Below are 27,062 nucleotides of genomic sequence, written 5' to 3' on the forward strand. Positions count from 1 at the left end.
AAGTCAGTGGACTGCTCTCTAAAACCAAACACACAGATCAGTGAAGTGGAGGAAAAACTTTCTGTTTGCCCATCTACGGCACTCAGGTATAGCTATGGGTGAAAATATTCCTTTTGCTTAAACAAATACAGTTTTTCATAATGAAAAAACAAATTTATTTAGAAACATTTCCTCCCCTTTATTAATGCAATTCTTCTTTTAAACTCAGCAGTAATTTAGCCTCCTTCCACCTCTGCAACTGCTGCATGCCCTACAAATAATTTTCTCCCTGCATTGCTCCATGTTTCTCTAAACTAAAGCTTGTTAGTGAGTCACCTAAGGAAGCATCCTTTTAACCTCTCTGATTATGATATTTAGGAAAAGCAGAAAATAGCATTCATCACTCTTACTAAAGGTCTGAAAAGCTTCTTTATAATACCTGCAAAACGCATTTCAAATCTGAGCTAAACGACGCCACTGAAGTAGTAACAGTGCATTTCTGGTCAAACACCTTACCTGACATATAGGGCTGGGTGCTCTCTTAGATAAGACCAAGAAGATCCATAACACTATCAAGTGCAGAAATAAAAATGGAAGTTGCAATGGATTACTTTAAAGACAGAAAAAGGCAAAAGGAGGGTTTATCTCTGCTCCCTTCAAGAATATTAATGTGCAGAATACAGACACACCAGCTGGGGTCAAAAAGTAAGTGAAAGTCAGAAGCCACCTGATCTCAGAAAACCAACAGGCATTTCTTATGTATTCAAACCGCGTGGAATAAAATAGAGCATTGTAATGAAATACAGTAAAAAATGTAGATGATACGCACCTTACAAAAACAAGCTGTTGTATTTGACAGCTGAGCTTTGAAATGCCCCAGCTAAAGTCTCTCCTCTCTGTTAAATCATCTGGACTTTTTTTCCAGTCTGTGTTTAAGGTCCAGCTAACTCTATATAGTGATTTTTTCCCACATATTACTATACAAATTTAGCCCTAATACCATAAACGGCTAAATACTTTCTACTTTCATTAATCCCAAGTCACTCAACATCTCATCAGGCTGTCAGTTTTTCCAGCCTTGTGGTTAATGCAATTAGCAAATATGCATGCACATGCATACATACAGGAATCTACACTTTTATTTTTTTTTTTTTTTTTTTTACTATGAAAGTATTTAATTTGCATCCAAATTCTAAATGGCTATGGAGATCCAAGTGCTGACTGCTTCCTTTTCCAAAATAAAAATCAATATCCCATTCACAAATGCTGTGGACAAAAGCTTTGGAAGAGCGTTATAAAACAAGTGAGGAATGCAGTGGAAAAGTTCTGCTTCTGATAATTTAAGCCTATTACCAAACGTAGTATCCCAGGAGTTCCATGTACATACAATTTATTTTTTATATATATATGCTATGAATTACCTAATTCACCCTTTCTCATCTAATGTTCAGCTCTGGCCAACAATCCTACTTTTGAAACTTAAGAGCATGATTTGCTCTTCACCTGCAGCAGTTTTACACTGATAATGCTTATATGCATTATTGCTAACTTACATTAGCAGTAAATAAGAGGTACAGCATGTGCATCATTTCTTACACTGGAATCAGAGAGACCTAAAATATGACATGCAGTCCATCTCCTGGGGACCAGTACAGGATACTACCAGCACTCTGTTTCCACATCTAAGATATTTGCTAGAACTATCTGAAATCTGTAATAATATTATGTAACCGAAAAATACTTACAGGTTTTTATATATACACATTCACATCCATATATATTTACTATATATTACATATGTATAAATATGTTTATATACCCATATATATATAGATATATTTTCTTTACTTTCTATTTCCAGCACCTTTCTCAGTGCTTCAGTCAGAGATGTAAAGCTCAAATTTATTGGATTTTATAAAAGGAAACTGCATTTGCCATCCCTTAATCCTTTCTTGCAAAGAATCTCCTTCCGCCGCAGCAGTTCCCTATGCTTATTAAGCTTCCCAACTATATTCAGAACTCAGGCGCTGTATAAGCAGAGGCATCACTGTAATGGAGCAGAGAGATAAGAGTGTCTCTCTACACGGCTTTGTCAGTACTACCCCTGAAATTATGTGTACAGTTCTATGCATTTCATTACCAGAATAGAACAGCACAAGACAATACAAAAGAGAAAACCAATAAAGAACTGCTGTTCAACAAGAACAACAACCATTGCTCTAAGCTGATGTCTAAAATCTTTAACTTCACTGTAGATAACTTCATCATCTTGGTTTGCATTTGGTGAAATCTCCCTTGAATTAGAAAATTGATGTAACGTGACACACTGCAGTAAAAGCTGTCATTACTCTAGCATGGCTTGATCCCCAGAAAAATGACCTCCTCGTGTGTGTATCTGTCTGAAGATTTAAGAAAACTGTAGGATCAAAATACAACTTTTGTTTAGAAGTGGAGGAGAAATTAACTAAGGCTGGAAACTGAAAGAAGAATTAAGACTCCAAGGTCTTATTTCAAATTCTGCTATTCAGACAAACCTTAAGGGCCTGGTCTACAAAAGGATTAACTATCTCTTGTCAGTGTACAAATCTAAAATTTAGATCTTAGAAGCAAATGCTCAGCTACTCTAATATCCACAAAGTTCCCTTTAGCTGCTAGAAAAATTATGGCAATATAGCTATAAAATGTTGTTGGGGCTATTGGACACTCACATATGCAGCCATCCCCAGGATATAACTACTACAATTAATTTTAAATAAGCATGTTGAATGTGCAGCTGGCATCAGAGATTAAATGCCAATAAACTACAATAAACAATATTGCTTTTATAGGGATTTTAAGGCAAAAGCAATAGGTATCAATAACAATTGATATTCTGAAGATTGTCAAAAAGCTGGGCCTTCACAAAAAGTCTGCTTTTACAGTAGTCCAAATGGCTTTGACCTGACTTGCTGCTTAGACTCCTAGTTAATTAGCTTTAATGAAATGTAAGCAAATTTGGTATGGAAAAAGAAACAAAATTGTTCAAGTTCCTCAGGATACTTTAAACATTTCATGTGAATGCAGTGTTCTTACATGAGGCACGCCAAGCCTGGCAGGTCTTAAGAGTTTCTTAAACTATCTGAATTGGCAGCTTGTGTTTGGACACTCGCCACCTGTGAGACAGGCCAACAGAAAACTTGCAGCTTGTCATCAGGAAGGAAAGGTCATCTGAGAGGCAAAGGAAAAAAAACTCACAAGGAGAATAAAAAAAATCTACTATTTATGAGATACAGATGACTGGAATTATTTTTTCCTATACTATCACGTCTTTGTGTTTGCTGTAGAGAGGACTACCAGAACACTCATTCTTCAGCAGAGAACTGTGTGAATACCTTTTCAGAGGAAGAAAGATAGGAAAAAACTGTACCAGGTTTCCCTGCTCTTCTTGCATGGAGGAAGAATTACTAACAGAGTGAGTTAGACACACAAATGGCTGTTTTCATCTTTCAACTATCTCGTTATTTGAATAGAGGTGCTGCAGGCACAACATCTGCAGTTTGTTTTACCATCTGTTTCTAAAAATATCATCTTAGGGAAGGAGACTTTTTTTTCATGTCTCTCAAAAGCTTTTTGTTTGCTTTTTCTTTCCAAGGGAAAAGTGATGGATTTGGAAAACAGCATATGTGGGAAAGATCACTGAGCTTCAGGGGTGGACTTCACCATCGCTATTCAAAATACAATGAAAAGCTGTGAACAACTGAAAATTTTGAAATACACTGGCTCAACTTCTTTGATAAATATAATCAAAGGTTTTAGTCTTCTAACATAATTCATACAGAGCTAGTAACAGATTTTTGCTATGGAGGAAAGCATGGTTGACTGTTCTAGAGAACCTAATGGGGGAGAAAAGAAATTGAAAAACTGAAAAGAATTATAAGAAGCTCCCAAGTTATTTACAGGTGAAGTTTAGTAGTCATATTTTGAGAAATGAAAAAAAGAAGACAAATGAAGTGGGGAGGCGAAAGAAGTTCCCATAAAATACTTCAAAACTTAAGTTTACTTTGTTTTGTAATTAGAGATTTTGTTAGAATGCAAATGTTATCTTTTTTAATAGCATCAATTTCAAAATGAAAATGCACTCAAACCCAGCATTTTAGGGGTCAAGGCACCATTTCTTGTTTTGGATACGACACAGACAGCTCAGAAGAAACTAGATGGAGTCCCTACAGCATTTTGACAGCACCAAATCTTCATTTTTTATTAAAAAAGAAATAAGGCATGAATATCTTCAAGTACTTTTCAGTCTCTGGATTCTTTTTGGGCTTATCCAGCATGTTTAAGTATGTGAAGTAAAGGATGTGAGAGACTGAAATGTTAAAGGTTAAAGACCCAAACAATTGGCCATTTGCAAAAGCAGCAGGTGCTTTGCTGAGGCCAGGTTTGCACCCCCACACTGAAGGGGAGGAGGAGATTTTTGGGCGTGTGGTGGTGAAATTTCTGATCTGTGTTAGAACAGCCCCAGTGCTAAGGAGGGGCCTTCCACCAGTGGACTGCATGTGATCCATGGTGTTCCAGGGACTGCTACCCATCCCAAAATGGGAATGAGGGCAGGTCGGGTAGGATGGCCAGTTTACTGAACAAAAGAGTATTTTATTTTATTTCAGATACATACATACTCCTACTGCACTGACTTTCTCTCCAGCTGTCAAACCTTTTTAATCTTCTCCACAGGTCTCTGAGAGTCCCCAGTACCCTGGCAGAGGTAAATGATTCAGAACCTCACCAAAGACATCTCCCTGCTGTGAGTTCAGATGCACGACAGGGTTCCTCAGTTTCAGATCTCAAACCTGAGTCACACTTGCCCTCACTCACAAAACACCTCCCTCTAAATGCTGGGATGTACTAGCAGCTTTCTGAGTTATACAAAACCCAAAGACTTGAACCGCCATAAGAGGAACATGAGAAAGAGGATAAAGCAAGATTCCATTTATTTGTTCCACATTTGCTTATAAAGCTCCTAAACAAGTTTATTCTACTATTTCAGTTCCCCAAAAGGCTTCTTTTAGCTAGAACATAAACATGGCATCAACAGATGTATAAATATACATACATGTACAGAGAGTGTGTGTGCATGTTTTGCCATATATTTATTTTCCCTGTCTTAGCACTAAAAAAATTAGCATACAGGAGAAGCATGGATTATCTTTAGGCACTCCACAGTAGACTTGCAGACTGAATGGAGAGAGGTCAGAAAAAGAGATTAAAATTATATTTTGATACATTAGAAAATAACCTGAACTATTTGCAGGACTATTTTTGCTCTTTTCATAGGTCAAATACAAAATTTATGAACTCCCCAAGATTTCAGCATTGCAATCAGTAGTTGCTAAAACCAATATGTAAAATCAGTCATACTGATTTTTTGTACTAGAGAAAAAAACTGAATTATTGACATCTATTAAAAATAAAAATCGCTCAAAATTGCTAAAATTCCTTTGCATTTCTGCTGTCCCTCAAAGACAGAGCAACCTTTCCCCCTTTTTGATGCCTCTGACATTTACTGTTCTGACACTGAGGTGGAGTGAAACTAGAGGAGATAAAATTGGGGACATTTTCTTGTTGCTTTAAAAGAAGCTGATTTTGAGATTTTGTAACTTTGTAAAATAATTGTAGTTCCTCTTGAATGTCAAAAGGGGAGCTGATGATCCTTATAACACCACCCCACGGGACCAAAAAACTTTAGTTTTTTTGAGACTCAGCAGAAGCAGAAAAAGAGACTCCTTGGTGGTGGCTCTTTTGTAAGGTTTTAATAATGTATTTGTTAGTGAAAAGAAAAAGCAGAACAAAATGGGTCCTCAAGTTAGTAGACATCTGAGATTTCAAATCAAGACAGTCTAATTTTTTTTGTTGTTGTTTTTTTGCTTCTATATCTCATTTCCAAACTGGTATGGTCTTTGTCTCCTGCTCCTGACACAGCATATAAGCTAAGTAGTATTAAAGAAATATTACACTTCACATCCCCTAGGAATTGGGATACCCCACTTCTAACACTTGGGATAAAACACTGATTTCTAGAAATTGTGAATAAAAAATTGGAACTGAAACAGAAAGGCAGAACGAAGGCAAAGTAATAACCCTTTTGACATATAATTATAAACTTTGGCTTCTCATGATCTACTTGGATTGAAAATACAATAGGTTTTCCTTCTCTACTGAGGTATTATTCCAGGTGTTATTCATGTGAACATCAACCAGTACCTTTGAGCTTCTAGTACATAAGGCACCCTTTGGTCTAGGCATGATGACCAAAAGAAATTTATAAGAAAAACCTTTAGAAGCAAAAGCCTATCTCTGTCCCTAGTATCTGTAAATGCTCAACATGATTTCTCTCTAACAGACATTACTTATCTTTCAGAAATCAGATACTTATTTCTTGTTTAAAGGTAACTAATCAGTTGCTATAGACATATAAGGTTCTAATAAACAGACATCTGCTTTTGATGCAGAATGTCTTTCTGAGTCATGTGCTAGCTCTTCTCTTCCACTGAATGTGTCATTGGCTATTTTTATTTTCTTTCCCATATATTTTATGAAGCTGAAAATCAAAGCTAGCAGGGACAAAAAGCAAGTCGCAGCAGGTTGAAAATATCATATCTTAGTATTTTAGACATGTGTCAGCTTGATAACATAGGCAGCACACTAGAGGGATTGCCAGAAGGTGACAATGCACATGGCTTTGAGTTTAGAGAGCACGCTTTAAAAAAAGACTGGAAGGCAGCAAGGACAAGGTAGCCAGACCGTGGGTCTGATTCTGATCTTCTCCTGATCTTAAAAGCAAAATCAGGGAAACTTATACCAGCTAAGTCAGGCTGGAGAAACTGTTAAGTTTTTAAAGGAAAATTCTAGGAGGATGCAAGTCCAATTGTAAGATCGGTATATTCTGTCCACTCATGACATTAATTTATGTAGCCTGAGCATGGTTGGTTCTAATGCATGTGCTAATTCTAGAGGGAAAAGTGATATTTACTGAAAATAATGTCACAACAATGATCACTGACATTAAAATACTTGACTTTTGTATCCCACACTTTATTCTCTCTGCATTAGCAGATTAGGAATTGCACCTACTTTATAAAAATACGTGATAATATTACTTCTCACAGCAAGTGACGATAGCATATAGTACTAAAACCTTAACAATACCACAGTTTATTTGCACAGTTCTGGTGGGTAGTAGTACAGAACCATTTTTGGGTGTTGAACAGCAATTTGCACCTGAATATCAAAGTCCATTAAAACAGTAATTAATTCTCCTTTCCGTTCATATTTACCTCGTTTAGCTAGAAGTATTTCATTTACCCTGCCTTACAGATAGGCAAAATATACATACACAGAAGGAATCAACAGTAGAACTGGGAGTGTCACACCAGAGTTCAGGCTTTTTAATCTCGGCTTAAACAACTGAACTCTCAGCTCTTCCCCTTGTTCAGTGACAAATGTCACAAAAGCTGAAGCCAGCAGCCTGCCCCGAGACAGAAAGCAAAAATAAGAACTGTTTCTAGTGCCAGATATCCATATATAGCCTTACTGGGATATAACAGAGCACAACGGGACCTTTCACAGCATCTCCTGCACTTGAGTGAGCCTCTTGCCCCTGCAGAAGAAGGCTGGTCACAGGCATAGCAGAGGCAAACAGAAGTCACCACTTAGCAGGACACAGCAGCTTTATCACAGCCTGGAGGTTACTGATACCTGGACATTTGATCATCACATTACTCCAGTCTGAAGGTTACCCTGAACTTCATGATGCAGGGGACTAAAACTTCGGTTGTTCTTCTCCAATAACCTGCCACTTGTTCTAAAAAATGGGTTTCTTTTGTTGTTAGCCTCAGAACAGGACTGTTCTGGTCTCTCTGCCAGAGGGCAGTATTACACAAAACAATGAGCTTGTTGATTACAATATAATCTTATAAGCAGTTGCTTTACTTAAGCAATTGCCAAGAAAAACCTTTAGATTCAGTAGGAATTACTAGTTATGAAGACCACAAGAGATCCAAAATCTAAACCAAGCCAGCTTTAAATATTGATTAATTTTCTGCTCTAATAATTATACTCAGTAATTTTTCTCAGATTATGTAAGAATTAAGAAAACTAAACTGAGCATAAATCATTGGTTCCCACTGGTGAAAGAAAAGTCATCTTCTTTTTATCTCTCTGCAAGTACAGGAAACATATCTTGGGTAAGTTAAATGGAATAATTAAATAATTCCATGTTGGAGACCTGAACATATCCCATCACTTCCCTCTTCTGGTAACTCTTAGCCTACACAGGTAAGTATTATATCATGGACTTGTGAGAAAAGTTCACAGACTTCAACATCTCTTCAGAACAAACTAATTCCTGCAAAACAACTGGAATTTTAGCTAGGCAAGGTATGTGTAAGTATGCTCTTTGTGAGTTTGTGAACATTATCTGCATGAAAACTGTCTGCCTCCTCCTCCACTAACTTAAGCTGATCCACTGATGCCAGCTGATGTCTCCTAATGCACTGAGGCTTCCTGTGCCATTAATATGGCTAGTACACTCACCAAGAACTGAATTAAGGTACCAGGAAATGAACCACTAAGCCAAACTATATTTTTTCTAAATAGTGTTTCAAGCCTAAGCAGACACTTGAAAACTGAGCTTGTTTTCCTCTGCTTTACACATTATTGCACATTTATGATGCATATGGCAGAAGACACTCCAGATGCCACTCCAGAATTGTGTTCAAGTTATACAAGTAAACATCAGCAAGCCGGTTTTCACCAGCATCAGTAAGAGGTGGACATCACACACTGACAGACAGAAGACTGATCCCACAGAGTGAAAACACACTACTCTTAGAAATCCTAGGTACATCCTAGACTTTCGTCTCCTAACTACAAAAAACCTATGAACTGCGGATTTTAAAAATACATTCACACAGATATCCTTTCATCTGCACATGCACAGTGATATTCCTTTTCCAAGACTGCCTTTTGTAAAAAGACCCAGGTACATCCCATTTAACACACAGCCCACATCCTGTGTGGCATTGTCTGGAGCCTAAAGCACAGACAGCAGGAATTCTTACTCTAAGACATCAGCATGTACACACAAATCCCTTAAGAAGCTGTATAAGAAGTCACTTTAGCATTATGCCAGTAAACCACTTCTAGGAGTAAAATGATAACAGAGTTTGAAAACTGCTGAAAACAGAACAGCTGCAAATTTGGTCTTATGAAGCTCTGTGGACACCTTGCAACATCCATCCTGAAGCCTCGGGGAGACAGTCAGAACATTGTTTAAAGCTTGGTGCCTCTTTGTGGACCTCCCTCGGGTAGGTGAGGAAGGGAAGAGGGGAAGGGGATGAGGGATGACAGAGCGCAGAGGAGCTGAACACCAGCTTACGAACAGAGAACAGAATCACATAACAACACTGGACCAATGGACTCCAAGACACAGTGACAAGACAGATGGACACAAACAAGACGCAAAATCACTACTGAGAAATTTAAAAAAAGCAAAGAAACCCCATAAAGAAAAGTAGATATATAACTCTGAGGCTGCAAGTAGCAGCCAAGGGTACTAGCATAACTCTTCTGAAATGAATAAATTATAATATAAATAAAAAATTAAAATCAAAACAATATCCCCCTAAATTATACACTACAGACTTGCTTGGTTAGCCTGAATGCGTAGCTCTGATGGAACATAAGATGGTGTCATCACAGCCCATGCACCGGTTAATGAAGGCCATGGTTAGTTACATCAGCTAAACTACAGCATGCCAGAAAAATGATCTCGCACTGACCCAGAAATAAAAGATATGACAGACACTCTGCATTGCAATAAAATTCTTTTTATGCCATCTGCAGTTTCCAGGGCTCTTTACATTGGAAGAGTTTGTCCTGGGAATATGTGGGGTAAAGGGGAGGGTTTTTTTCTCTGAACTCAATTGAAAAAAAGGAAAAGGGAAAAAACAGGATAGAGACTTTGCAGAAGTTTAAAAAAAGTAGGAAAATAAAATAAAGGAGGGGTAAAAATCTTCATTCTTTTGCACACAACTTTCTTGGGAAGTCTGAAAATGTGGCTTTCTTAAGGATGGCAAGAAAAGATTTTGTTGCCTTTATTGGTTTGCAGATCTATATCTCATTCTTGAGATGATTAAATCATTATTTTGTTGGAAGAACTCCAAAAATATAAATTGAGAAATACAGCGGTGATTTTAAAAATTAAAAAATAGCAGTATGGCACGATTACGAGCCAAAAAAAAAAAAAGGGAAAGAAATATAAAAGAAACTAAAATATCAATCACCAAAAATTCATGCGGCACAAGATGAGGTGAAACGACAGAAAATGTTCTTCAAATATATACAATGTATATATCCATCTATATATACACAGAGTAGGTGTGTATATATCGATTGATATACCTGTATAATTTTTTTGTTCTCCCTGCCCCACCCTAACCCAAGGCTAATTGATAGATGAAATCATCAATTAAAAGGAAAGAAATAAATAAAAGGAAGAAAGAAAAAATTCTAACAAAAAAGAAATTAACGTGCTTTATTCACCAAGAAATAACAATATCATGCATCTGTCCACACCAGCGGATGCCAGGGTTAGATGAAGGCATGAATTTCTGTGTAAACATGTGATTGGATGATAGGGGCTACTGTTGATATTGGTCATTTATTACTTTAGCATATAGATATATATGCACACTGTATATATATATATATAGCGCATATATAGATAAAATATCCTAACGGGTGGGGCCTTTGGAACTTACATAGAAAGAAAGACCAATATGCTGAAAACCAATCTCAGTACTCCTAATATAAAAAAAAACCAAAACCCAAAACTTCCTGTAAGTCATCTGCATGATTGTAAAACTTGCTCATTTGATTTTATTTCAGCTGTAAGATTGTAGCTAGGAAATTCCATCAAACAAGTGATGTTACTACACCTTGGGAAGTGTCATGGATGAATCCCTGTCCTTTGGGTCCATAAGGTATTCAGCTTATGAGAAGGGAAGTCTACTTCTCTGAGTACTCAGAGGCATGCACACTACTTTAAAGGTCATTAGGTCATTTCTTATTCACAACATCAGAAATGGGCAAGAAGTCCTGCTTGTCAGAGGGAAAGATAACTAGCTGGTATTGGGGGGGGGGGGTGTTCCTCTTAGGAGAACAATAAAAATTCCCTAGGCGCTTCAGGAAGATTGATGCAGTTGTGGAGGACAACAGCCAAATCAACACTTCTTTTGGTTTCTTCAATGTAGACTTCATTTCCAACATACTGATTTTTGTACTGTGTTGGTGGATTTGGAAGACAGAGTCTGCTTGTTTTCTGCAAATAAATCTCTGACCCAGGCAGCCTGCAGGTGGATGGCTACAGGCCAGTAAATTATAGATACACAGAGCATATCTGTAGGATATGTGCCTCCTGTGTGTGGGTACGTGTACAAAACACTATGGAACTTCCAGTGCTGTAGATTTTGGCATATCTGCTGCTGTCTCCAGTCCCTCATCAGAAGGGCTCACCAGTCTGATTAGACAATGACAGCTTTAACATATGAAGCCTTTTGGGAAACACAGAATAAATTTCTCTGGGGAAAAAAAAATTGCATAGGAAATTGATGGGCTGATAGGAAGGGAAAACTGGTAGTTGCACCTGGGAAGAAACACAGGATGTGTCAAGCCAGGGAGTAAGGATTAAGCCCTACAGACCATTGCAAGAGGCTGTATTCCGGGCTTCAGGCTAATTGCTGAGTGTTTGGGTCTCACAGTTTTGAGTAGTCCAAGGAGCAGCTTGGGCTATGATCCCAATCAGCTGCCTGGCCTCCAGCACCCAACCTGCCTGGTGCCAGAGCCCCACTAATGGACATCTTTAACAGGAAGGAGGGCAATGGTATGAGGATACAGCAACAGCTGTCAGGAAAGCATAATTATAATTAAATAAGGCTTTGAAGTCTCAGTAAAATCAGATCGTAAGGGTGCTCCTCATTTCACTGAAAAGAGAAAAATGTTTTCTTTCTTCACAGTGCTTCCTAGTCATTCCTTGTCAGAAAAGATATTTTCCTTACAAATCTTACATTCTCTGAGAGCAGCTGAGTGACCAAAACACCACCACAGAGCTGTGCTCAAAAGCACAGACTCAGGACCTTGTCTTGAGTTTTGAGGAACTTCAATACTTGAGCCTTGGATCTCCCTGGAGCAGGCCAGAAGAGAGTCCTGCACTCACACCAGAGAAAAGCATCATGTTTCTGGTGCGGAAAAAAAGAAGTTTTTTGGCCATGTTCTGGGACAAGCAACATTTTCATAGAGATAAAAGAGGATCTTCTCTTGAATGTTAAGTAAATGCCTCTTCAGGGCAGATAAACAGGTTTTTTTGCCCCCTATCATTTAGATTAAGCCTTCTGGGAGATCTAGAGAACTAAGAGTATCTAAGCTTGTCGGCAATAAGATGAATAGTGGGCAGTTTTTATCCCTGAACCTGCAATGGTTTCTTTTGCATTACATAAAATACAAATGGGTTTTGGATCCACAGCTGTCATTGCCATCACTTAGAATAATTCCTTACGTATACATACATGTCTACAGCCAGTGTCTGTAAGCTACCTCAGTCAGGACAGGTCCAGTGACAGCTCCTGTTTTTTAAATGAAGTTTTTTTAACCAAAAGTCCAAAAGAAATCACTTTTGGAAGGGGGGCACGAAGTGTTAGCCAGCCTGCTAGTGTTTCAAGCCAGCCTGGAAAATCTTGAAGAGGCAGTGAGGGAATCACATTCACACTGTGTTTTTTTAAAGTGCTCAGATGCAGATGAGATTCAGGTCTTGGATTCAACTGTGAATCAGAGTTAAGTGGCAATAAGACCTTGCCAAATGGTTCTCACATGATATTTAGCCTCAAAGAGGATATGATTTTCAGCCTCTGAGTACACCAAAAACAAAGGCTTCAGAAGGACTCTGTAGAATACTGCCCCTGATTCAGGACCAAGACCAAAGTAGTATCTCTAGATATTGAGATTTGATTGTGACCCATATGAAATCTGAAAACTTCTGATTTGCAGGGAAATAGTCTCTGCTGCCCTTGTCTTGGCTATTGCACAGCAGGTTCATAGTGATGTGTATCATATCTCAAGCTGCAGCAGTGAGTTCAGTAACCTTTACATTACTAGACCATGGCACTGAGGGTGATAGAAGGCCATATTTGGCAGAAACTCAAGAGCTTTAAAAGCTACACATTATCAGAGCAACAAAAAGAAGACTGTGCTGGGTTAGGTCATTTAATTTTCAGTCTGCTGTAAAAGGGATCAGGCAAGGCAGAAGGCAGCGACCTGTCAACTGAAGAGGATGAAGCAATTTCAAATGAGCCCAATTAAAAAAAAAAAGCCAACATTAAGTTATAAAAAAAATCCAAAGCCACACACTAGAAAATGCAAGCTAGATAATCTGGATCTTTTCTCTCCACAATGTACATATTTAAATACCAGATCTTGGCATATGGCCAGAACTCTGACTTGACTGGTGAAGTGTAAAGGCAAACATATCTGCTCAGCCAAGCCAGCATTACTGGATTTTGATAAGCTGGCTCAGATTGCCTTAGTGCTCCAGAGCAGAATGGGCTGAGTGAGTGCTTTGATACTGGCTGGATTGCAGACACTGGGTGCACTGAGAATGCAGACAATAAGATAGAAAAAGAAAATAAGAAGCCCCATAAACATGCTATTTTCCTTCTTATTATGATGGAATGAGTTAAGTTTATGCAAAAAGGACCTGCATATTCCTCCTCCTTCTGGCAATTCTGTACACCAGCACCTCTGAGAGCAGGGAAACTCAAAATCTGGAAGTGCAGATTTCATCAACAAGGACCATCTGGGAGACTTATTTTTACATATAATCAAGCTAACTTTTATTCTCAATGTCATAGTAATTCCCAAGAAAAGAATCAGATTTCAGTGGCTTATGTGGTCCACCTCCCTCTGCAAGAGGAGTAGGGTGCAACAAAAGATACTGGGCAAAATTTGCAAGAATGTCTAGTAGTTTAGGAGAGAATCTTCAGCAGATTTTCAGTGAACCATATTATTTTACACAGCAGATATTCAAATGTCTGTAGGCATTTATATCTGCCAACTGTAATGCTTAGCAGGATTTTCAAAGGCAAGTCATTTTTACAAATCCAGTTTGTACCTGTTTGTAGCATTAGATTTCTAACTGTGTCAGGAAGGAGATATTTTTAGTCTGGAAATGTTGCTCTACAGCACTATGAAATTTCATGCTAAACATCCTGTTTTACCAAATTTCTACTCAAACTTTGATTTTTCCACTGGCAGCAAAAGCTGAAAATACTGCTGTTACAATCTCTAACTGCTGAAATTATTGTGATTTTTGAAACAAAAATTTACAAGAGGAGGAGTCTGATAAAGACCTCATTTTGTCCTTTAATTGAAATACATGGCAATCAGAATATAAATTTAAAAAAAAGAAGTCTTCACATGTTAGTGAAGCTTTAATGAAGTGACTTCATTCATTTGCATATCAGTTGTGGTACCTTTGTCCTTTTAACGTGGTCCTATTAATCTCATGCCTCGCTTTCATTAAAATCACTGTGCTGGCATTTCATTACTATGTTTATTTACATTCTCAGTACCCACAGTGTTTATACTTCACCATCTAGTAATATTTGGACTGCTTACTGCTTTCCTTTTTTTTTTTTTTCTTTTGGGAGTAGAAAAACTCATAGAAATCTGTGAAAAAAAGACAGGAAGTAGGCTGAGCTACCTGTTACCATCAGTCTGTGTCACCGCCATCACAGGAAGTCAAGAGTATGGGTGGAAGTTCCCAGCTACAACAATCTCAGGTTACAGCAGGACCAAGTTCTACTAAAAATGCAGGTACAGCATGACAAATTGAAAAGAAATGTGAAAGAACTAGCCTTGGGTGAATTTTAATGTTATTATTGTATTACTCAAATGGCTTCAGGAAATTAGAAACAGAACATTTATAATACTTTCTTGGTATTTTTTGTAAGGAAAAAAAAATATCATCCAAATAAAACAAAGCAAAAACAAACAAAACAAAGCCAAACAAAAGAATCCCCTCAAACTATTTATATGTTTCACTTTTAAAGACAAAAATTCTAACCAAATGTCCTCTTTTTCTTTTAAATGTACACAGAAATTCGATGATGTCTGTTCTCTATTATAGAAATGCTTAACTCATGGCAAGCCTCAAAAAAGAAGACTTGAAAAAGCCTGTAAGAAATAAAATAGACTGCAGTTGCCTGCTGGATCTCACATCATATATCTCACCAGAAAGAAAAGCCATCAATTTATCAAAATGTATCTGAAAGGGAGAAGTCGAGTCAGTTCCACATGGCCAGTCCTTCTGACTCTTTAATGGATACATTTTGAAGCATCACTGCAGATAACAAGGCAAGAATTACTACTAATTTTGTTATGTTAAAACTACGTTTTGGTGCTCTCCAATTTCTTTGGGCTCACAGGAAACAAAATTAGTATAAACACATTACCATGTTAACTGTACTTAAAATCCCATGGACAAATGTATCACTTAACATCCATCTTCAGACTAATTAAGATTAAACTTTGCTAATAACAAAGTTTCGCGATTTTTGTTTCGCTTTTGTTTCTCTTCTGTTTTCAAATGTTCACCCTCTCCACTTCATAAATCTTCATTATTTGTCACACTTCATATTGATTTTTTTTCCTACTGTGTCAGTAAAGTAACATCTACAAATATGTGAACTATTAATTAGCTGGGATCACTTTCAGAAAGTTTGCCTTTCCATGCGAACAACTTTATATAAACCAAATAGTGACTACAATTCTGTGTTTTGCTGTTGCCAAGTCCATGGGATCTGATGCTTGGCTGTATAATTTCTTATTTTATATACAGTGTATATATACATGAGTGTATATATATACACATATACACACACATATATACATATATAATTATATATGTATACATTCACACACATATAAAATATATGTATGCATTGTTTTTTGCAAATGAAATCAGAAAGCAAGCAAAACACGACTGACCTGACTTACCTGTACTCGGCTCACAGTCAATGAAATCTTCATCATCACTGGAACATTCAGCTGATGAAACGATGTCATCTGTTGTCTGGCATGTGAAGCAACGGAACAAAAGAAAAAAAATAGATATTTGCACGTCAAGAAGCTATTACAGAGGCAGCTAAATATCCAAGGGAAAAAAAAAGTTTCACAATTGTAACTTTTAAAATATTTAAGCTGTACTGAGTGCTCCATATATGCCTGTGTAAATATGTCATCCACTGAGTTGGAGTCTCCTGTTGGAGGAACAGTGCTTATCCCGTACTGTTGAATATTTCAGGTGAGCACAGGTGCTGTGCACATGCTGGACTCTTTAAGGCAGCAAGTGGGTCACACTGATGCTGTTGAATGAAGTACAGCGGGCTACAAAGCCTGCTTGGCTGGCAAAGTGCTCTCCAACAGCCACTGTAGATGTGTCTGCTGGGAAGAGGCTGGGCTCCTCCCATGAGTACCAGTATCATGTAGGGCCAGCAAGAAGGCACTTCCTCAGAGACTTACCATGTGAGGTGAGGCATGTTCAGACTGAACATGCTTTCTGCAAAGAAAAATATACAAGATAGACCCAGATAATACGCATCACTCAGCCAGCACTCTTTGCTGTGCCTGATGCACCACTCTGAGAAAGATGTAATTACTGCTCTGTTAATGCACCTCTTGGGCTGGGAATCTGCTGTTTACCCAGACAGTAACTATCTGTGCAATTCACTGGTTGCATGATGAAGAACTGCTGCAAGTGTCAGATATGTCCAACATGCAACCTCACCTCCTTGCTTAGCAAGTGAACAGGGATGTGGATGCAACTAAGTTGACCAGCTGGAAAGCCTGGTTCTGAAAGGGTTAAACCAAATTGTGACCATTCACAACCATTAGAGGTTTCATCATATTCCTTTGCATTTCCAGCTGGAGATATTTCTTCTTCTTTTTTAAAATTTTTTTAAATTAATTTTGAATTTTTTTTTTTAAACTTTTTCCTTCTGTGTGTGTACTGTTCTAATTAATGAGCAGCGTGCACTGCAGCATGTTAGAGAGACGTGTACTGGTGCCTCTTCCCAGCAGCATCTCCTGCCTGTAATTGCTGCAATTAGCTGAATTAGTAATGCAGACCATTAGGGAGAGCCTGTGGCAGCCTCTGGACACAGGTTGTAATGTTCCTGCACACAATACAAAATTACCCCAGCTCAGCAGCATTGGCTCACCCACGGCTTCTGATGAAACTGTGTCCCTTAACAACTTTTCCTTGCAGAGAGCTGCCTATTCTGCTGAGCAGTAGGATCAGTGGGATGACTCCTGAAACAAAACAACTGAAATGCTCCTCACCAGGCAGGCAGCACTGTTGAACTCAGGAAGAGGACAGCTGAACTTCAGTACTCTAGGTGAATATTTCTGGGAACCTTACATCTCAACAAGGCTTTCAAATCCTTATTCCTGAAAAGACTCTCCAGCTTTAAATAAGGTCTCCTTTACATTCTTATGTCTGCTGTGGCTGTCTCCAACATGTTCCCTCTTCCCTTCACATGAGAGTTCTGAGGACTCAGCCTTTTCTTTAGCCTCTTGTGCTCCTAGCACTATGAAATACCTCTGACCCCTGCCAGAAGTTCCTTGCTCTCCCTCTCTCTGTTTGTATTTGAGCTAAGGGGAAAAAAAGAGAACCAAGAAGTCAGTCAGAAAGATCAGGTTGAACCTAACGTTCCTTCAGTCTTGATTTCAGTGGTTTAGATTGAGCCAAGAAAGCAAAACAGGATAGGTCAGTTGCAAGTAAAAATAATAAAAATAGGGCATCTGTAAGAAAACCAGTCATGAAGTATTTTATGTGTTACTCAGTCATACCCAGCATGGTCACTTGGCAATGTTTTGTGGGATGCTATCTTGCAGTAGTTTCATGCTTAAATACTTTCATTAAATACTTTTACAGTCTTGCTTCCATGGGGAGTAAAAAAGGAAATGGAGGTAATGTTCCTGCCTAAAAAAGGTCATTTTTTTAACATCTCCTTTCAGTCATAGAAAGTGAAAGAATTCTGTTGAAATCCTGGTGACTTCTCTTAAGACAAGCTGGCTTTAAAATTTTGTCTGCTCAGTGAGGGGACAAGAAAGGAGGAATGCACAAAATAAAAATTTACTTTTTTCAATTCTTCTGGTGTTGTCACATATATTTTAGAAAGTATTACTTATCCCCAGAAACTTTACAACTTATACAGTGATCTCATCCGCCAACAGTGAAACACAGCTGTCCCTGGGTAAAAAGATAGCAGTTTTTAATTGCACCAATGTTAAGTAATTTAGCACAATTTAGTAAACAAGGCTATACCGCTAGCAATTTTTAAGCAGGTGAAATGTAGTTAATGAAACTGGAGGTTTATACTGTAGTTGTCTAAGGTTAAAGATAGCACTGTGAATAAAGAAAAAACTATCCGTCAGTACTAGAAGACCTTGCTCAGACAGTGCTAAAACCCTGGCAACTGGTTTTGATTTCCAGGTTAAATTTATATCATGTGGATTTTGCTCTTATTTGAAGATCTGACAATTCACACTTCTCATAGAAAAACAGTGATGATTCGCTCCAGTAGGAAATAAACATAAAAATTATAACAAGGTGGTGTTGGCACTTATCAGCTGCTATACCTATTCGATTACCCACTTACTCGCTCAGATCTAAGGGCTTCATGCAACATTAACGTGGAATCAAATCCAATTGAATTGACAATGTGATTCAGTATTTGTAAAGAACAAGGAGTTCCTTTAAAACTATTTTTTCCTCTTGCATATTAGGGGCATCATATGAAACCAGGAAGGTAGCAAGGGCTTTTTTTTTTTTTTTTTTTTAAATTGGACGCCTCCTTGCAACAGGATACTGGTAGGTAATAAAAGTTTAGAGTATTTTGGAACTGATCAGCGAAATTAAAGGTAAAAACTTCCTTCCAGAGCTATTGATTACCCTATACCTAGTTTGGGAAGTCCCTGTACCACAACCTGAAAAGTCACGAAACCTAGCCCTTGTTCCTCTTCTTGTTCAATTTCCCATCTAATAAGCAGCTTAAGGCAGTACAAGCAACATATTCATGCTGCACTCTGATATGTGTACTAGATTTCCTGCTATAAAATCCTCTTGCAGCTTGTGTTGGTTCTGAACAGAGAAGGGCACAGTAAGCCAGACTCAGACAAAATGCAAATGTGTAATGTACAATACTCACCAACCCTGTCAACTCCAACCTCTATTTGCACTTTTTCATGACTGGTTCCACACTTGATTTTATCAATTAATCTCCACATTTTCTCCCAATCTCCACTGCATGCTATTTCACCTGATATTCTTTTTTTTTTTTTTCTTCTTTGTTACTGCTTTATCCCATCCTGCTGATTTTGTATGTATAAAAATGAGGGTTAGCAAAAGAAAAAACCTCCAGAAGTGGTGTTAGATTTAAGTCAAGGTCATTAACAAGATCTCTAGAAACCACAGAAAAGATAAGTACACTAATCTGTCTTGCCATTTCCTATCTTGTATTTTTAATCTCAGTACTTTCCATCACAATTCATCACTAACTGATTTTCAAGTCCCACCACATATTGGTTTTCCACACACCTTCCGCTCAGATACCAACATCTGAATCATCCCGAAGGAATAAAGCTATTTTAGTGAGAAAGAAAAACAAATTCCTGACCACAGAAACAGGGTCAAGGAAACATCCAGAAGACTATTACTTCTTGTAACAGGAATCTGTACCTTTCAAGACCCTCCTGGAGCTGAGAATTTTCACTGGATGTTTATTAAACTTGCTGCTTCCCCAAGACAGGAGAGGCTAGTGAGCAGAGACTCTGGAAATCTCTCCACTAACATAATTTCTCCACATCAGGAACAGCTCACTGTGAGGCAGTAAGCAAAACCATTACCCCATTTCTGGTCCCTTTTCCCCATTTTTGAAATGGTTCTCATTATACTCACCCACTGGCCCCAGGGGATGCAAGCAGATTAATTCTTTAGTGTCTGCCCCGTGATCTAGGGATAGTAAATGCTACACGTTCCTATGTACAGGCAACAGGATAGTAATGAAACTTCTCCATATGCTGTGACGGAAATGATGTTTGTGTTTTCATTGCAAAGAACATGAGAGAGAAAATATTTATCCCTTCCCGATATTAGCTAAATTCTATATTAAAAATAATAACTCACACTATACTATTTTAAAATATGTATTTCATTTTTAAAGAATCCCAGCTTTGAAATTACTTGGCCTGTATTAAAGGCCATAAAACTAAAGATAGGTATTATAATAACTTTCAATAAAATTTCTCTCTGGCAGGAACCCTTTTTATTCCTTCCCCTGAAAGATTTTTTATGGCATTTATATTATTATTTTTTCTCTCCCTCTCTCTAGTGTTTAATGAAATTGCTTTGGAATAAAACCAGGGTAGGAGAAAGTGCTAAACTCTGAGTCCACCCCAGAGGATTTATGGGCATATTTACCTTCAAATTCTTTCAATTTTACTGAATTGGTTCCCCATTCCTTTCCATGAATTATTAGTTCTGTAATCACCTCCTCCTAATTATTCACTCTAAGGGCCTCTTCAATCTTGACACGGTGATGGTTCTACGATCTTTGTTCATTACACTGTATGTACTGGCGTGGGATATATAGTACAAAGAAATTTGGCATGGTGAGGCAAGACCTGCTCAAGATGACTCCATTCCTGTCCAGTCTTTAAATTGCCCAAAGCCCTAATTTATGTATCAGATCCATAACCCTTGCTCCTTTGTTCTACACAAAATGGCAGGTGCTGAATCTTCCTTCTCCCAATTGCAAGGTTTTTTCTGACACCTTGCTGTTTGGGTACCGCACTATTTGAGAAAGATTAAGCATGCTGGATAAAATAAGATCTGTCACAGAACAGCTTTATGAAATTATAAAAAACACACCCAGGAATGATGGAGTTCTCCTTCTAGAGGGAGAGAAAAGACAAGGAGCCATAAATTCAAACCCCAGGCAAATTCCTGCAGAATTACACACTTGGCAGTTGCTTCACTCGGTAAAGTAGGATTTTAATTTTCCTACTTGCCTTTTTCCTGAAATTCTTCTGCACACTGTACACGTTACTTCCAATTCAACACCATTATTTGAAAAGCAACACTTAATGCTTTGTTGTGAGAGAAGTGTAAATCCATTTGCCACCAAGGAACCACAATTTACAGTACTTCTTGAAATACGACCATCACAAAATGCTAGGCACAAATATCTTCCCAAGAACGAAGAAATACAGTTGTATTAACCTGGGCACTGCATTTTCCTTCCACACCTAAAATGTACAGAGCTGAAAGTCAACAAACTTTTCCTAAATACAACCACTTGATTCCCTCCATTGCTTCCACACTGCTATATTTTCTATATATCTCAAATTTATTATGGAATATGGACTATGTATTTTCTTCTGTGCATAACAGCATAGAGTATAAATGCTGTTAAGTCTTCTAGAAACCAAGATGTTTCTTGGCAAAGAATAGGCTCAAGGCATTTGCTGTCTTGCCAAAAGAAGACAGCAGATGAAGTGTCTGTCTCATTAGGTGTCATTTCTAGCTTGAATACCTCCACCTTTTGTACTTTGGTAACTGGGCTTTCTAAAGAACTTTTCGTATTCTGTTCACACTATTCAATTAAATGAGAATCCTTCATCTGTCCTTTCTACATGTTACATTTGTTTCTCGCTTTTTAATTAATCTTTATTTGCAAAATACCCTGGAGGTCATTATGGCATAGCAGACCTAAGAGACTCAGTCTGGACAAACTCAAACTACTATGTACAGATAGAAATAATCTGCATACAAATGGGAAAATATTAGAAATGTTGCAAAAATCATAATGAAGTATTACAAAAGAAGCTGCAATTTGGCACTGTATAAACTTTTAAGGAGAGTCTTGGATCTCCTAGCTCTTGCTAAAGGGTATTAATCCTCTCCATCTCATTAGCACCGGACAGAATAACAGACAGAGCCACAAATATGTTGCAAGCCCTTTACACCCCAACATACTAAAGCTGAGGTTGTGTCTGCCTCTGCAGAGGCAATGCATCAAGGAACACAAAACTAATAATTTTTCTTCATGTAGCTCATTTGAGGTAAATACAAAAACAAGAGGACCAAATCCTCTGTTTGTTTAAATTGGCATTGATTTCAACCAGACTGCATCAACTTGCAGCAAGAGAGAGTAGCTCATTACATTTAGTTTTGGACAAGTCAATGCCAAAAGATTAAGAGTAATTTTAGTCAATTCAGAGAAGAGTCACTGAAAAGAGGAAAGAACTTGAGAGATGCATGAATAAAACAGGCTTCATAAAACTAAACATCAGAACTTGGCTCAACAAGGACTTAAGGTATGATAAATTTCTACAGGGTCACAAAGGACATCAGGAAGAAAGAGGAACTATTTTGAGTGCTTCAAAAAGAGATGAAATTAAGAAAAAAAAAAAGTGTTATTTTCACCAAGAAAAATATCAGTAGTGATCTTTATCAACTATGGAGAAGTCTCCTCAAGGAAATATCAGAAACTATTAGGACTGAGCTCAAGCAGCTGCCTAAGCCATCCAGGTATGAATAGCATTAGTGTATATGCCCTAGTGGGGAAGAGCTTGCTCCATCTACCCTCAGTTCAATCTAATTCACTCTAAATCAAGTCCATATTTGCACCCTCTCCATCACTATGTAATATAAACACATTACACATTTCTCTCTGTCATTGCAAAGCAGGCAGCAAAGCTATCCAGCACAGCCTTTCAGAGCTGTGCTCAGAACCAGAATCACAGAATATTGAGTTGGAAGGGACCCACAAGGATCATCAAAGTCCAACTCCTGGCCCTGCACAGGATCACACCATGTGCCTGAGAGCATTGTCCAAATGCTTCTTGAACTCTTGCTTGGTCCGGCTTGGTGCTGTGACCACTTCCCTGGGGAGCCTGTTCCAGTGCCCAACTACCCTCTGGGTAAAGAACCTCTTCCTGATATCCAACCTAAACCCCCACTGACACAACTTCAAGCCATTCCCTTGGGTCCTGTCACTGGGGCTGGTGTGTCACCTACCAAGAGGCTGGTAGGTAACCAGCAGGCATGTACCCTTCAACAGTAGCCCAGGAAAGTGCATCTCCTGGCTGCATGCTCCTGGCTGGATATAAAAGTTGATGTGTTGTCAAATTATAGCATTAAGTAGGGATTATGAGAGAGCTACCCCTTAACAAAATCAGCCACTTGTCCACTACTACGGCAGACAACAGATTAGGGACCAAGGAGTTAAGTAAGAGAAAGCAAAAGATAATCTTTGCAATTGTATGTCAATCCAGATTCATGGGCAGTCATGATTAAAAAGAGCTTTGAAAGCCTGAATTATTCCTTTGAAAGCCAAAAGCCCGTCTCACTAATATCGATAGTTCGTTAAGACTGTAAAGTCTGACTCTTCTGGACCAGGTTTGATGCCAAATTTCAGAGACTTTTTTCTGTGCCTGAGCTGTGGAAAGTCAACAGGGAAAAATCATGTTTCTGCCTTTTGTCTGCTGGCAGTGGGAAGGGTGATGATGTGAGGCAGTGTGAGAAGAGAGAGAAAGAGAAAGGAGAGCAAAGAGGGGAGAAAGGAAAGTGGGGAGGATTAATTCATCTGTTGTTCAAGGCACCCTGACAGGGGAAAGAGAAGTATTGAACCACAGAAGCTTAACCCATCTTCAATGTACCTTCCCAAAAGCATAAGGAATGTAATTCTTCATGGTGTTCTGCTGATAAGCAAATCCTCCTAAATCCTTTCAATTTATTTCTTGGCCTGAAGAAATTACATACTATTTAGGAGCTAAACAAATAAATAAATAAAATTTCATTTCCATGAATCTAGATTGGTTGTTTATTGATTACGTATGCCCACAGAGGCACTTGCTTTTCTATTTCTTTCCTTTCTGAACAGAACAGGCTCTTTTTGTCTTGAACTAGGAAAGCATCAACTGGCAAGTCTTTTCAAGACTATTCAGTGTAACCATTAAGATTTGCAAGAGCTTTGAACTGGGCTGTAAAATACCATTTTTTTGTTTTGATACAAAAGATACAGCTTTGGTGTGAGACTCCTTCTCCCCTCTTATCAACCAATTTTTCTTTCCACTTGAATATTCCTTCTTCCAAAGGAGTACCTTGAAGATGAAAGTCGTGTGTCTATACACTGAAGATAGAGCCTCTTGGAATAATCACACAGGAAGAATATTCACACTGGGTGTACTTTTCATCATTTGATACAGCTTGTGCTCCTTCCCTATTACATTTCTATTTCTTATTGAAAGTAACTAAATAGCTTAATGCTAAAAATCAAGCCACTACAGCTGACCCCACAACAACTCCCACCCTAAAGTCAGTGAGAGCTGCTGGAAGGACAATTTGCTGAAATTCAAACACTGCTCAGGAAACTGACTTTCTGAATACAACAATCTACGCAGTGATGTTTCCCAATCCTTGTCCAAAAGTCTTCAAATGGAAGACATTTCTTTTAGGAAATGGTCTGAAAATAGATTCAGAATGTTTTCCCCTGTGCCATTATCCCACTCAGAAGAACTAACAACCAGCTGAACACATGGGGCAGCATAAACTTCCAACTTCCGGCTGTTCTCAGCACCTGCTTAAAGAAGAACACAGGAAGCAAAAGCTGAATAAAGATTCTTATAGGTATGTAGAAAAAAGCAAGATTATTGCCCGAATTTATCATCCTGTTGGTGTGGGCTCTGGTCCCTTATGTACACATTCTAATGTACTATCTTAAACTGCCACAGAAATAATTTTATTAATAGGCTGGGCTATGAACTACACTTGCTGAAAAATAAAATGTTACATACTTCACCAGAAGAAGGGCAGGGCAGATCACTGGGATGCAGTAACTTTTTAAATTGCCCCAGTCCAAATTGCCAAGGACATTGAATCAGAGCCCACATTTTACTTGATTTTATTTTCCTGATATTGTCATAAATTCACTATCTGACATTAGCAAAATTGCCCCCTTTCTTTGTGCTTCTGCTTATATTGCCATAAAATGGGGAGAAAACAGCTTCTCTTCCTGCTTGGCATACAATCAGAATTTTAGTAAACATTTTACATTCTCAAAGCAAAGCCTAAATACAGAAAAATCCTTTACATTTAGTAAAGAGAAGCCTATGTTTCAGAAAGTTAGAGACTCAAATGATCTGAGATGAATCAGCTGCCCTTTGAAGACTCAGCCTCTAGTAAGAGTAAATGGGTTTTTCTTTGCGTGCTAGCTGGCACTTAATAACTGTGTCAGAAGAATATTTTTCATTTACACTTTGCTCCTTTGCTGGAAATCAATATGTCGTTTGCTGGCATTTTCTCCTGGACATCTTTATTTAGCTTGTCTTTTTTCCTCAGAGGGTAGGGAGTTGTATTTGATTTTGTTCTGTTATTGATTGGATCACTCTGAGCAAGAGATAAATAACTAAGCACAGCACAGTAGCTTTAATGACAATCTCTTAAGCCTCAAATTCTGCACACCATGTTGCACTCCCCCCTAACACGATTCAAAAGAAACAAATCTGTAAAGTACATTACTATGTAGCAAAGAGGTAGTCACACAAGCAATTTAACTGGCATTTCTACTTACGTGATCACTTAATAAAACCATACAAGTCCCATTTCTATTAAAGCAGTACTCCTATTGCTGTAGCACCTACTGCTGGCATCTCATAATCTCTTGCAAATGAGGCTTAATGAGAAAATAAAGATAAGGGAGATCATGTTCCAGCAGACATCATTCCCAGGAGAAAACATGAGCATGTTCACATATTAAACACTGACTGCAGTACAGCCTAACACCCCACCTACAAAAGGCCAGCGAGTGCTGGTGCAGGGGCAGTGGCTGTGCCCTGGCTGCTCCGAGCAGCACCAGCCACAGCAATCCTGCCAGCATCCAATGCGAAGTGCTGAGCAAGCCAGCCCTAGGGGCTGCACAGTAGTTGCCCATCTTTTTTTTTTTTTTTTTTTATTGAGGAGTTCTTTACCTCCTCCCCTGCTTCTCTCTTAATTTCCCCTACTCATTATTACATTGGCCACAAACAGTTGGCACACAGCTGTAAAATTCATAAAGGAGAAAATACCCCGGTAGGGTCCAAACTGTAGCATTTAAAATCTAATGTGACAAGGTATGTTATTCATAAAGTAACAATAAACATAATCACTCTGAACAAATGTGCCTTAAAACAACTTCTGCAATTATTGTAAGTACCTCTGAGTGCAATAAGATAAACAACTATCTTAGAATATTCACATTAATGTGCTAGACTCTTCTTGCCAGACAAATAATCCTTTTTCTCTCCAAACATTAACCCACACTTAGAAAATGGCATTTAAATACTGTTACTCACAGGATTCACACATTAGCTCACAAGAGGAAGGCAGTTCCCACACATTTAAATGCAGAATAAACATAATGTAGAATAAATAAATGCAGAATAAATCCTGGCCCACTAGGTAGAGATCAGCACCTAGAACTGCTCCCTGAATAACATTATAGTGCACAACATTTAACAAAGGAAAACAGCCACTAAATACCTATATGTAAGCACATATACAACATACCTGCAAAAAAAGGGCTATGAATGGTTTTAATTTATAAACAATAAGAAGTTTATAAACACAAATGTCACAAAGGTGGCTGTGGTAGAACTCAGATTTCCCAGGAACAGAGACAGCCTCTTAACCACAAGTCTATCCTTCTTTTCATAATATAGGATGTAAATGATTGTCATCAGCTAGTACAGAGACATCTGTTTACTCAACAAAAGGTATATATTACCATTAACATACTGACATTATCATGGTCAAAAAAATTAAGTTAAACAGTTCTAGACATTATTTCACCCAGCAATACAACTGCCAAATACCTAATGTTTAAAAATCATGCTTTTCTATCGTTAACATTTTTTTTCCTTTTGAAATACGAGTAAATGAACACCTTTACTGG

At 38.1% G+C, this 27,062-nt stretch overlaps 1 protein-coding gene across 45 annotated transcripts in view; it reads right to left on the reverse strand.

Moving 5' to 3' along the window:
* NRXN3 (neurexin 3) overlaps positions 1-27,062 on the reverse strand; it is a 982,258-nt gene that overhangs the window by 22,247 nt on the left and 932,949 nt on the right. For 26 of the 45 annotated variants that reach the window (XM_032113015.1, XM_032113032.1, XM_032113017.1 and 23 more), the window contains one exon: positions 16,054-16,138. In XM_032113015.1, coding sequence (XP_031968906.1) covers positions 16,054-16,138 — 85 coding nt within the window. The remainder of the gene's footprint in view (positions 1-16,053; positions 16,139-27,062) is intronic. The other 19 variants (XM_032113035.1, XM_032113016.1, XM_032113034.1 and 16 more) reach the window with 1 other exon arrangement.

This window comes from Corvus moneduloides, chromosome 6, assembly GCF_009650955.1.
Source record: "Corvus moneduloides isolate bCorMon1 chromosome 6, bCorMon1.pri, whole genome shotgun sequence".
Taxonomy (NCBI): Eukaryota; Metazoa; Chordata; class Aves; order Passeriformes; family Corvidae; genus Corvus; species Corvus moneduloides.